Source organism: Schistocerca americana, chromosome 3 (assembly GCF_021461395.2).
Source record: "Schistocerca americana isolate TAMUIC-IGC-003095 chromosome 3, iqSchAmer2.1, whole genome shotgun sequence".
Classification (NCBI taxonomy): Eukaryota; Metazoa; Arthropoda; class Insecta; order Orthoptera; family Acrididae; genus Schistocerca; species Schistocerca americana.
This window is the reverse complement of record NC_060121.1, coordinates 364,646,483-364,659,555: the sequence shown is the minus strand read 5'-3', so window position 1 is coordinate 364,659,555 and position 13,073 is coordinate 364,646,483. Positions and strand designations below refer to the sequence as shown.

The following is a 13,073-nucleotide window of genomic DNA, read 5'->3' as shown; positions in this document are numbered from 1 at the left end:
GATTCTAGTATTTGGTAGGCGAGATATGTGGCCGAAAAATGCAATCCTTCTTTTTCGCATTGTATCAATAACGGATTCACTTTCTTTATACCGGTACACTACTGAGTTCGGCAAAAGTCTCCACTGCCCATTAACTTGATGTTTTTTACTGATAATTGTTTGGAGTATTCTATCAATTTTCTTCAATATGTCAGTTGTTGCATGAGTATTTAGTTTGAATAGTGTTTCACTTGCATATGTTGCCCCCGGTTTAACAACGGAGGGGTAATGCCGAAATGTAGCATTTATTGAGAGAGATCGTTTTTTGTAAGTTGGCCATGTGGTTCTCTGCGCTCACTATAGTTTTAATGTTCTTCTATCTATTGATGCTCTTTCATTAGCATTCCAGGTAATAATCTCACCAAGACGTTTAAACTTTTTTACTACTTTAATTTTTTGATCAATATGGAGTATGATATGGGATGTGTCAACTGGGAAGCTGGGCATCATTTCTGTTTTCTCAAACGAAATTTGCAATCCACCCTTTGCCGCTAATCGTTCTAGTTGTTCTATCTGAACCTTTGCTTCATCAATATTGTTTGCTAACAGCGCCGAATCACGTGCAAGTGTAAGGCAGTTGAGTCGAATCTTTCTTCCAGTATTAACAGATGGTGGGCATATCTTGTTCCATTCACACATGATTTTCTCCAGCACACGATTGAACAATAATGGAGACAATCCATCGCCTTTTTGAAGGGCAGTATGAATCTCTAGCTTTGGTATTTCGAAGGGTGACTGCAACAAGATTGACAAGTTTCTGATGTAAACCAAATTCTTTAAGAATTGACAGTAGAGATTCACGATCAATACTATCGTAGGCTTCTTTAAAATCGACAAATGTGATCACTAGCTTCTCATTCCTGACTCTTTGATGTTTCATTATCCATTTTAAATTCCTGGGAATGACTGTAGATGAAAGGCTTCCTTGGAAGCACTGCGTTCAAGATCTTGTGCAAAAGCTGAATGCTGCTGCTATCTTTACTATAAGAATGATATTGGCTGTATCTGATGCTGAAACACAAAGGCTTGTTTACTTTCCTGACTTCCACTCTTTTATCTCATGTGATGTTGTTTTTAGTGACAACTCTCTGCACTCAGCAAAAATATTCTTAGTTCAGAAAAATGCAGTGAGACTGATCCGTGGTGTCACTTCATGCCCTTTATGTAAACTATTGTTCCGGTGTCTTCGAGTTCCAATCTACCATCCTTGTATGTATATTCTGCTATGGGATTTGTTGTTGATATTATTGAGTAATTCAAAACAAGCTACAAATTAAGTGACACTAGACGAAAAAATAATATTCACATGGATAACACTTTCTCAAGCATTGTACAGAAAGGCTTGTGGTATTCGGAAAGTTTCATTTTCATCAGGCTTCCAGCAGAACTGTAAAAACTGAGTGATAAATCCCAAGTACTCAAATCCAAGTCAAAAGGTTCCCCTGGGGCACATCCCTTCAATCCTGTACAGGAGTCCCTTGCAGTAGTTGAGAACTTTTCTGTGTAATGTGTTATTTAGCAATATATGCTCTCAATTTTTTTTGTGTTTTATTAATTCTTTTGTGTATAAATTTTCTAATGAGCATTCTATAAACTATCTATTGACACATTCAGTGACCAGGTAGCCGTTGCTGGCATGGTCCTACACAACATACATATAACTATGAAAAATTTGAAATAATTTGAATCCGGTTGATACATGCCACTCACTTTCTAGGTTACCTGGACTCTTTATCACGGAGGCGACAGTGGATAGCATCAGCACATTTGACTCAACTGTCTTGGATCTCAGCAGTTTCACGTGCAAGTCAGCGTTCAACAACTGTGTATTCTAGTTGCTCGACTTGTCGTAAACCTCTACAACGCGCGGGCTGGCTTTGTGACCGTTGTGGACGACGACCTGCAGCATGTGCAGTCTGCCATAGAACAGTCCGTGGATTGTATGCATGGTGCCAAGGCTGTGCACACGGTGGTCACATCATGCCTTGCTTGCAACAGTGGTGGGAAAATGATGATCGTCGTGAATGCCCTGCTGGTTGTGGGCATATTTGTCAGTATAACTGAATATTAAATATTGTAAGTAAATTAAGCACTAAAGAGTTTTTTGTTAATTTTTTTTGTATAGTGGTAAACAACAAATGAACTTGTTGACAAGTCCGCAGCACATTAATGTTACTGTTAAATTTAACTTGAATTACTGCATCCAACAAGCTCTTTTACTATTCATGCTGTGTGTGCATAGTGCCTCAGCCCCCTTTCCAAGAAAACACACACACACACACACACACACACACACACACACACACACATACACACACACAGAGAGAGAGAGAGAGAGAGAGAGAGGGGGGTTGGGGGGGGGGGGGGGAGGTTTAATCTGTGATTTTGTTTGCAGAAGTTGTAACAATAAATTTTGTCATTATTAAGCTATTACTTTAGACGATCCTGCAGGCAGAGATCTTTATCAGACAAACTGAAATCATGACAATTTATACAGGTATTAGCCGGTAGAAGGCTAGTATCATTCCTAACTTTTAACCACATAGAAGTTTTGTTGACTAAAATAATATTAAGTTTGCTTTCCTTGTTGTGTGGCTGTTTTAAGTTGCATTCAAGGTGCTGAACTGAATTTGTAAAATTATTGTTGAAAATTGTAATGATTATTATTTATTGTAACTATCCTACTACAACACCTATGAGCTGTGATGTTGTAGTTGTAGGGTGAAAATTATCTGTTTATATGTTCTTTAGCCATCATTTTTGATGCATAGAAATTAAATGTGAGAGACAATATACAGGATGATTATGTGATGATGATACAAGCTTTCAGTGATTTTGGAGACGGGTAAAAGTATAAATTTAAGTTAAGGGACCCTGATCAGGGAACAACAGAGTCAAAAGTTATAAGAGAAAATCGTTCTCAGAGCTGTGACAGTGCAATACATGTACCAGTACCTTTGCTAATATTGTGGGGCAGACAACTTTCAGAGGTGATAGTATGGACTGAAACAAGAATACAATGTCTAGCAAACATGGGCTCTAAAATGCACACCTTAAGAGCTATGAGCACTTGTTCATCTGTGATACTTTGTAACACATCTCTTCTACTACAAGCTCTTTGGTTCCTATGTTTTTTGGAAGTAATGTGGATCAGAGAAGAAAAAATCCAGTAAATATAGGCTCTAAAATGAATACTGTAAAAGGTATAGCTTCAGTAAAAGAATAACAATGATGGGAATACCTGGGTTGAAAAATACGTAAAAAAAGGGAAAGGCAACTACTTAAATATAGAGGACTGCTGTACAGCACACAGAAAACAGCTGACACTAGTTTTTGAGCTCTTGCTCTTTTTCCAGTAAGAGTACAAACATTCACACACCTAAACACACACACTCATCGTAACAGCAAGACTGCTACCCTGAGTATGTATGAACAGTTATACACTTACCCTCTCCATCTTCCTTGAAAGTTTGTAACATCATCACTGAACTGCTCCCTATGCTTGATAACATCTTCATTGTTTCACTATGTTTTTATGCACTCATTTGGGGAGAGCAGCATTTAACAGAGTTTTATGGAAGTTTTATTTGTTCTCATCTGATTTTTAATTCTTTACATCAAATAAAGACTCAGCTTCACAACTTCATTTTATCAAAATCACTTTGCAAACTTGTTCATAACATAATGAATGCTGTCAGAACTTGTGTGATAATGAGATAATAAATATTACTGGCATATGTTGCCCCATCCTTCTAGCTGTATAAAATGTATGCAATAAAAATGATGACATCTAAGCAGTGCTGGTGGTTGCTCTTTGCTTTCTGCAAGGTGTCCCACATAAAATCGGTGCACTTCATGCCTTAGAGTCAAGTAACAATGGACAACTAAAACAGAATAGACAGTAGTAACATTAAAAATCATGTAGTTACCTGTTTATAAGAAATGTTGGAAGTGGTGACCATGGGCATGTAGGTGACACTGACTTTGTGTGACGATACCACTGAGACACTGTCATTTTGTATGCATGATGATGTTAATTTCTGTACTAATGTTCTTTTCAAGATCGTCTATTGTGTGAGGATTGGCAGCATACACTTTACTTTTTAATGGTCCCATGAATAAAAAACACGTGATGTTGAGTCCAGGGACCTTGGGGGCCAGAGGCTTCTACTGAAAAGTCTGTCTTCAGGGAGCACATTGATGATGTGGACCATACTTTGGTTGGATGTGTGAGCAGTTACTCCATCTTACTGGAATACAGCTTACAGCTTCTCTGCATCTGTTTGTTGTGCATAGCAAGAATCAAATATCTTTAGATATCTGGCATTGTTTAAGGTACAATTGGAAAAATATGGGTCCAGTAATTCGCATGCTGGACAAAGCACACCAGTCACCAATCTCCTCTGAATGGAGAGGTTTTTCATGAAGAATATGTGGGTTGTCCTGTGATTAGTATCTGCAGTTTGGGAGTTTACATAACCTGACAAATGAAGCCAGGCATCATTTGACATGAAGTAAAGCAAGGAGTCAAAGTAACCATTAGCAAACTGATGTTAACAGACAGTTAAAATAATAAACTCTCTTTTTTCCTGATCCTTAAATTTCAATTCTTGCACCACAACTGTACAATATGATTTTAATTCCATATCTTTTAGTACACAATGACATGTACGAGATATGCCATTCTGCTGCTATAACGTCTTCACTAACTTATGGGGAGTTCTCGTAATGTCCATGTGAATTCTGTCTGAAGTTTCAGGGGTCCTCGTTGTCGGTCACCTATTCCTGTGCACATTCTGTACATATCGTGCAGCCCTCCACTTCTTGTAAGGATCTTGAATAGTGCTGGTCGTGGGGAGTTTCCTAACAGGATACTTCACTTGAAACAATTTTTTATATTCCTTGATAGAGCCCGCCTTTATGTGACACTCCACAAATCAGTTTGCTGTCCTGATGCACACTGCCATTGTAACAACTAGACAATACAAGCTTCTCATAACAGGTGATTCACAAACACACAGCTGCACTCAACTTTCCAATTAAATACACCCTGTAGTCATCCCATGTTCCCACCTGTCTGTAGCATACAACATAGATACAGTGTCTCCATTCATGTTTTGTTTGGATGAGATTATTGATCGTGAAACAAAGAACAATACATAGATTAGTTTCACAGTAATCAAGTCCTTACAGTAAGGTCACCATTAGAGCATACTGTGAACGAAAAAATGCAAATAATTAAATGAAAATTAAAAGTATTTTTAATGGGAAATAGTAATGTAAAATGTCTTTGGATAAATGGCTTATATCTGTAATGTTAAATCTATTTCCTCTCGAACAATATCTAAATGATAGTATCTTCTCTGAGAAGTGTGCTTTCTTAACAGTTCTACTTCAATGTGAGTACATGGTGCTATATGACATACCGTCAAACGGGGTGATTTCGGACGGTTGATTGTAACTTTTGTATATATTGTTAGATTAAATTGATTGTTATGGAAGGGGTAGGGTATATGTGTAACGAATAAAATATCCCAGAACCAGAAAGTGTATGTGCAGGTATGTTTAACTGAGGCAGTTAAATAAAGTGTCCGAAGTCACCCCATGGATTGGGATGATTTCGGACACGTGTTTTTTAAATCTCTGTCTGAGGTTACAGTATATAGAGGGCGAATTCGGACAGTACTGCCTTATTTTAAAATTCTACATGCCTTTAATTTGATTTTGGTGACATTTTACACATTTTAAGGTAGTCCTTTGTTACAAATAAGTGATATGGAATGATATAATGAATTTTGTATATTAGAGTTAAGTTTTTATTTTGCAAGAATTTAAATAAAAATTTTTTACAGTTCTTAACTGAAATATCAGAAACAGGCAGAAACAAACAAAGTAATTTAACTAAAAGGTCAAAATAATTTTTCTCACTCATCATTCTAAATTAAGTTGCAAACACTTTAAATAAATGATTGCCTTCGAGTCTAAAGCACAGTGTGGGAAGTATTCTCGAAATTTGCAGTTTTTTGTATTGTGTCTTCATCGGGGAAAATAGGAAACACAAATATGTTTTTACTGTTCTCGTGTGCGCGCAAGAATTTCACACTTTACTTCCGTAGCACCAACATTTGTGACCACTCCAACATGCTGCCTTGTTTCTACATTTATATTTGTACTCTGCAACAAGAAAAGCCTCTTCTTTCAGCAGTAAAACTTCATTGGATGGTGTGTCATTTTCACTTTCACTACTGCTAGAAGCAGTGTCACTTGTTTCAGCACTGTTTTCGTTTCCTTCAAAATCTCTGCCTGTGAATGATTTTCCAGGTTGAACGTCTAGTTTGTGGCGGTGGGAGCTACCAAGCTTATTTGGAGGATAACGAATTTCTTTGAGCATTTCTTCAAAAGTGGAAGACCATGCGTCTGCGTTGCTTTGCTGGCTCTCCTCATTATCTGGCAATTTTCGTAAGACATGATCTGGATCAAAAGGGATTAGGCCCGTGGTGCGAAATCCACCCTTTATGTTTTCCTTGGAGTTTGCTGAAATCTTAGTCAGTGTCTGCTTCAGAAGAGATGGGAAGGCATCCTTGGAAATGGTCACACAAGTGTGTTTCTTCCAATCATTTAATATAGCTCACCATGCTGCTTTCATTGGCCTGAAGAAGCTTACATCGAGCGGTTGGAGGACGTGCATGCCATTGGGGGGAAGGAGAATGAATGAAATATTGTTCCGCTCACTCTCTTCAATAACATGTAAAGACACGTGACTGGATAAGTTGTCTCCAATCATGACTGTTGGCCCGTTTTACCTCTTCAGATAGGGCAAAGCGATGGTAAAGAACCAGTCTTCAAATACCGGCAGGTCAAACCATTCACTTTTGTTCCTATTGAAATGGGTTCCTTGTGGTCCAGATTTATCAAGGTAGCCTTTAACTTAATGTCTAATACATTTATGGCATTGTCCGAAATCACCCCCCACAGTACACAGCTTTACAAAAACCGTCGTTATTTTATAGCCTTGCACGAGAAACTCGACAAACTTGTACAGAAATTGTCTCAATGCTGTTACCTACTGAGCATGTCAACAATTACGGTTACAATAACTTCCCACTCGGCACAACAATAGAAAGTTTCCACTTTATGATAATGCGTGGATTTTTAACACTGAGACTATTCGTCAATTATTCACCTAGGGAAACAATTGACGCAAAATAAAAGTTGTGGAAAGCGATAAATGCAATCTTGCACTTAAAATAAGTGGTGCATAGACGTTAAAATAAGTAACTCTTTGTTTCTATGCAGTGGCAAAGAGCAAATAAGTCATACTGTCAGAATTTGCCCCGGTGTCCCAAATCACCCAATTTGACAGTACTTTAAAGGACATTACACAGAAATAAAACTTGAGTGATTACTTAAATAATGACGAAGGTCACTAAGACTAAGAAATGAGTGCACTGAAGCAGTGAATAATTCCTTTACATTAATGTTATTATTTCTATTCAGAATAACAAGTTACATTAGCCTGTTCCACCTGTTCTGATAATATACTGGTACATTCAGTACAATAATATTATTGAGTGAGGTAGTCAAGCAGCCGTGTCTTAATTGCATCTGGTTTTCTCAATGGCTGACAAGTACTCTAGAGGGACAAGAAAGAGAATGAAAGTCAGCCAAAACATTTGGTGGATGAAATTCAATCATAGTGTCTCTCAGTAACAATTTACAGTCTCTGCTAATAAGGAGACTGCTCAATGTAAATATTAGCTGTATTTAATCAAAACGCAACATAGCCCCTGTGTAATACCTCTTTTATTTTTTCTTGCAATATCATACCTTTTTATTTTTTCTCACTATTAATTTCTATGAATGTTTCCTTTTCCTCATTAGTAATAAGAAATTTGTACATTGCCACAGAAAATTGGCAAAGATAGGCTTTTGAAATTATCTACGTAACAAAAGAACAATGTCTGGACAATAATAATTTTTTTAACCACTTTTGTTTCAATCTTGCGTGAGAGTATGTATGTTTTAAACCTCACACAAAAAGGATGTGTAATTTTTACTTGTGCGTCAACAATGTACATAGTAAATGCTATGTGTGATAAAAATGCAAGAAAAAATATATATATTAAGAGTTATCATAAATGCAAGAATATTTTTATTTATTATGCCAATATTCATTCACGAGCATGACCTTTGCCTGCAATCATAAGAAGAGGCAGTAATTTCTTCCATCATGTAAGACATCTAAAAATATATGTGTGTAATAATCAGACAATTGACTTTTTGTTAAGCACCAAGTTTGCTGCAAAATATAGTTTGTGTGATTTCAGTTGTGGCATGTTGCATTGTATTTTTATTACACTGCAAGGAAGACTGTTCATGACACCGATTTAGTTACAACAAGAATTCATGCTTTAATTCCGGTACTGCAAGTAGTAATTATCTCCCATTCCATAAATTTCATGCTGATTCATACTTTTTGTGTTAGCTGTTGGGCTGCTTCCCAGTACAGTTATTCCAACATCGACCAACAGATTAGATGAGATTCAGTTTTCATTCCATAGACCCAAATGACACGATCTTCGTCGGTGTGGAACATGTCAGGAAGTATAACATAAAACATTTGAATATAATACCTACTACCCTGATCATTTGTCAGGAGATAGCCAAAATAGGTTAGTACAATGCAGTAAACTGGAACACCTAATATTTACAGAATTAACATGCTGTCAGAATGAAACACTGTTATGCTCTATTAATAAATTTATCATACACAAAATACCTAATCTTGACTGTTGTGACCAAGTGTTGTCAAAACTGAAATCTAACCGATATTTTTACTTAAGATGGCTTAACAGTCTCTTTTATGATATTCATCCATGGAGTAAAAGGAGTTGCCTATCAAAAAGTCTTTCAAACTCTTTTTAAACCATGCTTTATCTGAAACCAAGTTTTTAATGACTGCTGACAATTTATTGAAAATGTGTGTTCCTGAATATTGGACCCCTTTTTGGACCAAGGTAAGTGATTTTAGGTCTTTATCTAGATTGTTCTTATTCCTAGTATTGATACTATGTATTGAGCTATTGGTTGGAAATAGAGATGTATTACTTGCAACAAATTTCATTAAGGAATAAATATACTGAGAAGCAGTGGTTAGAATACAAAGTTCCTTGAACAGGTTTCTAAGACGTTCTTGAATTTACACCACAAATTATCCTTATCACATGCTTTTGCACCCTTAAAAACTTTTGCTCGGTTTGATGAGTTGCCCTAGAATATGATCCCATATGACATAATAGAATGAAAGTAAGCAAAGTATGCAAGTTTTTTTAAAATATTTATATCTCCTACATCTGACATCATTCTCAAGGCAAATACAGACTTGTTTAGGCGCTAAGCAATTCTGTAGTATGCCCTTCCCAACTGAATTTATTATTAAGTTGTAATCCCAGAACACTGGACTCGCATTCGGGAGGACGACGGTTCAATCCCGCGTCCGGCCATCCTGATTTAGGTTTTCCGTGATTTCCCTAAATCGCTCCAGGCAAATGCCAGGATGGTCTGCTTGTGTCTGTATATGTGTGGATGGATATGTGTGTGTGTACGCGAGTGTATACCCGTCCCTTTTTCCCCCTAAGGTAAGTCTTTCCGCTCCTGGGATTGGAATGACTCCTTACCCTCTCCCTTAAAACCCAAATCCTTTCGTCTTTCCCTCTCCTTCCCTCTTTCCTGACGAAGCAACTGTTGGTTGCGAAAGCTAGAATTTTGAGTGTATGTTTGTGTTTGTTTGTGTGTCTATCGATGTGCCAGCGCTTTCGTTTGGTAAGTCACATCATCTTTGTTTTTAGATATACTGTGGGGTATGTTTTACATGACAGGGCCTAAAGGCAAAAAGACAGCATTATACATGATTATAGAACTGTGACAAATGGTATGATTGAACAGTGTGAACCTAGCTGAATGTCTAAACATATACGAGTTCTAGTGAGTAATAAAGCAAGCCTCTTACAAACATTGAAGTGTCACAGCAAAAAACAAATTCATCTTACACAATGTTTTTATGCGAAGCTGTTTGGAGGTTACAAACTTTTGATTATTATTATCATATGCCCAATTACAGTAATATACATTTAGCAAAACAAAGAAATATATATAAAAATGAACATGTGAAATTATATACAGTACACAAGTTTTAAAATGGCTCAGATTACACTCGTATGTTGATGGACTTGATCCAGTGGAGTGCCTCGTTGGATACTTGATGGAGCTTCTCAATGCCACCAGGGAAGCATCTGATTGGGCATTCATTCACTATGTGGCTCATTGTTTGGGTGTCACACATACTGTCACTTGAAAAGCCCCACTTGTGCACGTTTGTATTTGCACCTACCCTCTTCAGTCCGATAACTGTTTAACTGCACCCACATCTCCCTTGGTTGGCGGAAGCCTGGAACTGGAACTGTTGGATTCTCTACAAGTTCATGGTTTTGGGTTCTTGTAGCTTGCCACTCACGTTTCCACTCTGTGTCCTGGCCGAATCCTGTGGATAGCATTTGGACTCCCATTTCATATGCTGGTCTTCTAGAGTTGAGGCGTTTCCTGGGCAATGATAGCAAATCATCATGAAGAGGGATCGGGTTATTTTCAGAAACTTGCTGACAGAGGTTGTAAAGAGCAGCCTTTCGACATAGGTCTGGTGGACAGATGTTTGAAAGCACTGGCAGCCAGGAAGTAGGTGTAGACCTTACTGTACCACTAATTAACTCTCATAGCTGAGTTCAGTTGGACGTCTACTTTCACTACGTGGGTGCTTCGGACCCAAACTGGTGCAGAGCTATTGAGGAAACAAAAAGCAATAATTCAAATCTGCTACCTTGTACCTCAGATGTCATACACACGAAAGACGGAAATGATAAGTATATATGCCTGCAGAGCAAGCAAATGGAAATAATTCCTCATTGCAATGTCAAGACTGTTGATTTTTTAGGATAACAAAGTCCCTCAGTGTTCCTAATTTAGAAACTATCAATTTGTGTGATAATATTAACCTTGAAAGGATATATCCTCTCATGATTGTACTAATGTACATTTTTACATTATAATGTTGAGGGCTTCGGTAACAAAATAGATGTATTTGAGGCCTTAGTTACAGATCTAGCTCCACATGTAATCGTGGTTACAGAGCATCAAAAAGCTAACCATAATACTCAATATTATAAGTTACAGGAGTATAATCTTACATCGTTTTTCTGTAGAACAGAATACAAAGGAGGGGGTGTTGCTACTTACGTAAGGAAATGTAACCTAATAAGTTCTGTAGAAAAAGTATCATGGGTTAATGATTATTGTATTGAGAAAGATTTTGAAGTGGTGATAATTAAGTTGATGATTGTATCCGTCCCACTTATTGTGGTAGGTATATATCGAGCCCCTTCTGGTAATCTCGAGGTTTTCCTGGAAGCACTGGATAGTGTATTGGGGAAGCTAAGCAAGGGTGGCAATACAGTAAATATTATAATGTTAGGAGACTTTAATATAAACACACTAAGCGACAGCCAGGAATGCAAAGGTTTACAAGACTGCATATGATCCTATGATATTAAAGATCTACTTGGTCATGTGCCCACTAGAATAACTGAGTCAAGCAGTAGTTCCATAGATCATGGAATGACCAATTACGAAAATGTTGTGTCAGCACAGACTGTAAACGGGCACATATCTGATCATCTAGAACAATTATTAGTGATTGGTTGTCTTAATAAACTTAAACAAAACAAAAAATATGAGAATAGAAGATTATTTTCTGAATACATCACCACCTTGCTGAAGAAAACTTTGGGTCAAGAATCTTGGGAGTCAGTTTATAGAGAAAGGGCAGTTGACAGCAAATGGGAAGTATTTGTAAAAATTTTAACTAGACATATAGATATTACTATCCCGGCAAAGAAGATCAATGTAAATAAAAATAAACATCCAGTAGTCAAACGTGTAAAACTGGATGAAAAAACGAAAAGACTCAAAGAAGGAATAGAGTATAGGTATAAGCTACACAGAGAAACCAGTCTTGATTCATATAAAGAGGATTATGAAAAATATAAATATGAGTATTGCAAGGAAGTAAGGAGAAGGAAAGTAGAACATATTAGTAAACAGATCAGAAATTCTGACTCTGTCTCAAAGTCGTGCTGGGCAGTAGTTAATGATATGAGGAACACTGATTCAAAAACTAAAAATAATATACAGTTAAGTATACATAATGATAATTTTTCTGATCCTTATATAGTTAGCAATATATTTAATGAGTACTTTATAGATGCTATTGAAAATGATACTTGCATGAAACAGGAGAGGCAGTTTAAATATGATAAAGAAAAGGAACGGGACTCTTGTAAGCTACCTACAGTAACCATCAAGGACGTAACACAGCTAATTGACAGCCTAAAAAATAAAAAAATCAGCTGGATGGGATGAATTTTCTCCTTTTCTACTGAAAAAATGCAAGGGTGAGTTAGCCAGACCATTAGTCCATCTAATAAATTGTGTACTTGAAGAAGGTGTGTTTCCGAAGAAACTGAAACTTGCTATAGTTAAACCTTTATATAAAAAAGGGGAAAGAAAACAACCATAGAACTACAGACCAGTTGCCTTAACCTCAGTGTTTGGTAAATTAATTGAAAAAATAATGCTAGAAATCTTAATCGAGCATTATAATATGAATAACTTAATAGATTTCCAACACGGCTTTAGAAGTGGTTGGAGCACCATATCTGCAGCAGTACAGTTTGTACACTGTCTGATGGAGAAAATAAATTAGGGTTACGAAACGGCAGGAGTGTTTTTAGACCTTTCCAAAGCGTTTGACAGCGTCCATCATGGTGCTCTCTTAAGTAAACTTGCTTGTAATGGTGTCAGTGGAAAACTGTTGCTTTTAATAGAATCTTACCTTAAAGATAGACAACAATGCACAGAAGTTGTGTATGATAATGGAGAGGTAATCGAAAAAAAAAAAAAGATCAAAGATAAGAAACATAAAT

At 36.9% G+C, this 13,073-nt stretch overlaps 1 protein-coding gene across 4 annotated transcripts in view; it reads left to right on the top strand.

Moving 5' to 3' along the window:
• Positions 1–13,073, top strand: part of LOC124605536 (GATOR complex protein WDR24) — a 139,397-nt gene that overhangs the window by 115,459 nt on the left and 10,865 nt on the right. For 2 of the 4 annotated variants that reach the window (XM_047137287.1, XM_047137286.1), the window contains one exon: positions 1,757–2,379. In XM_047137287.1, the coding sequence (XP_046993243.1) occupies positions 1,757–2,103 (347 nt within the window). In that variant the 3' untranslated portion in view covers positions 2,104–2,379. Of the gene's footprint in view, positions 1–1,756; positions 2,380–4,101; positions 4,121–13,073 lie in introns of those variants that run through there. The other 2 variants (XM_047137289.1, XM_047137288.1) reach the window with 2 other exon arrangements.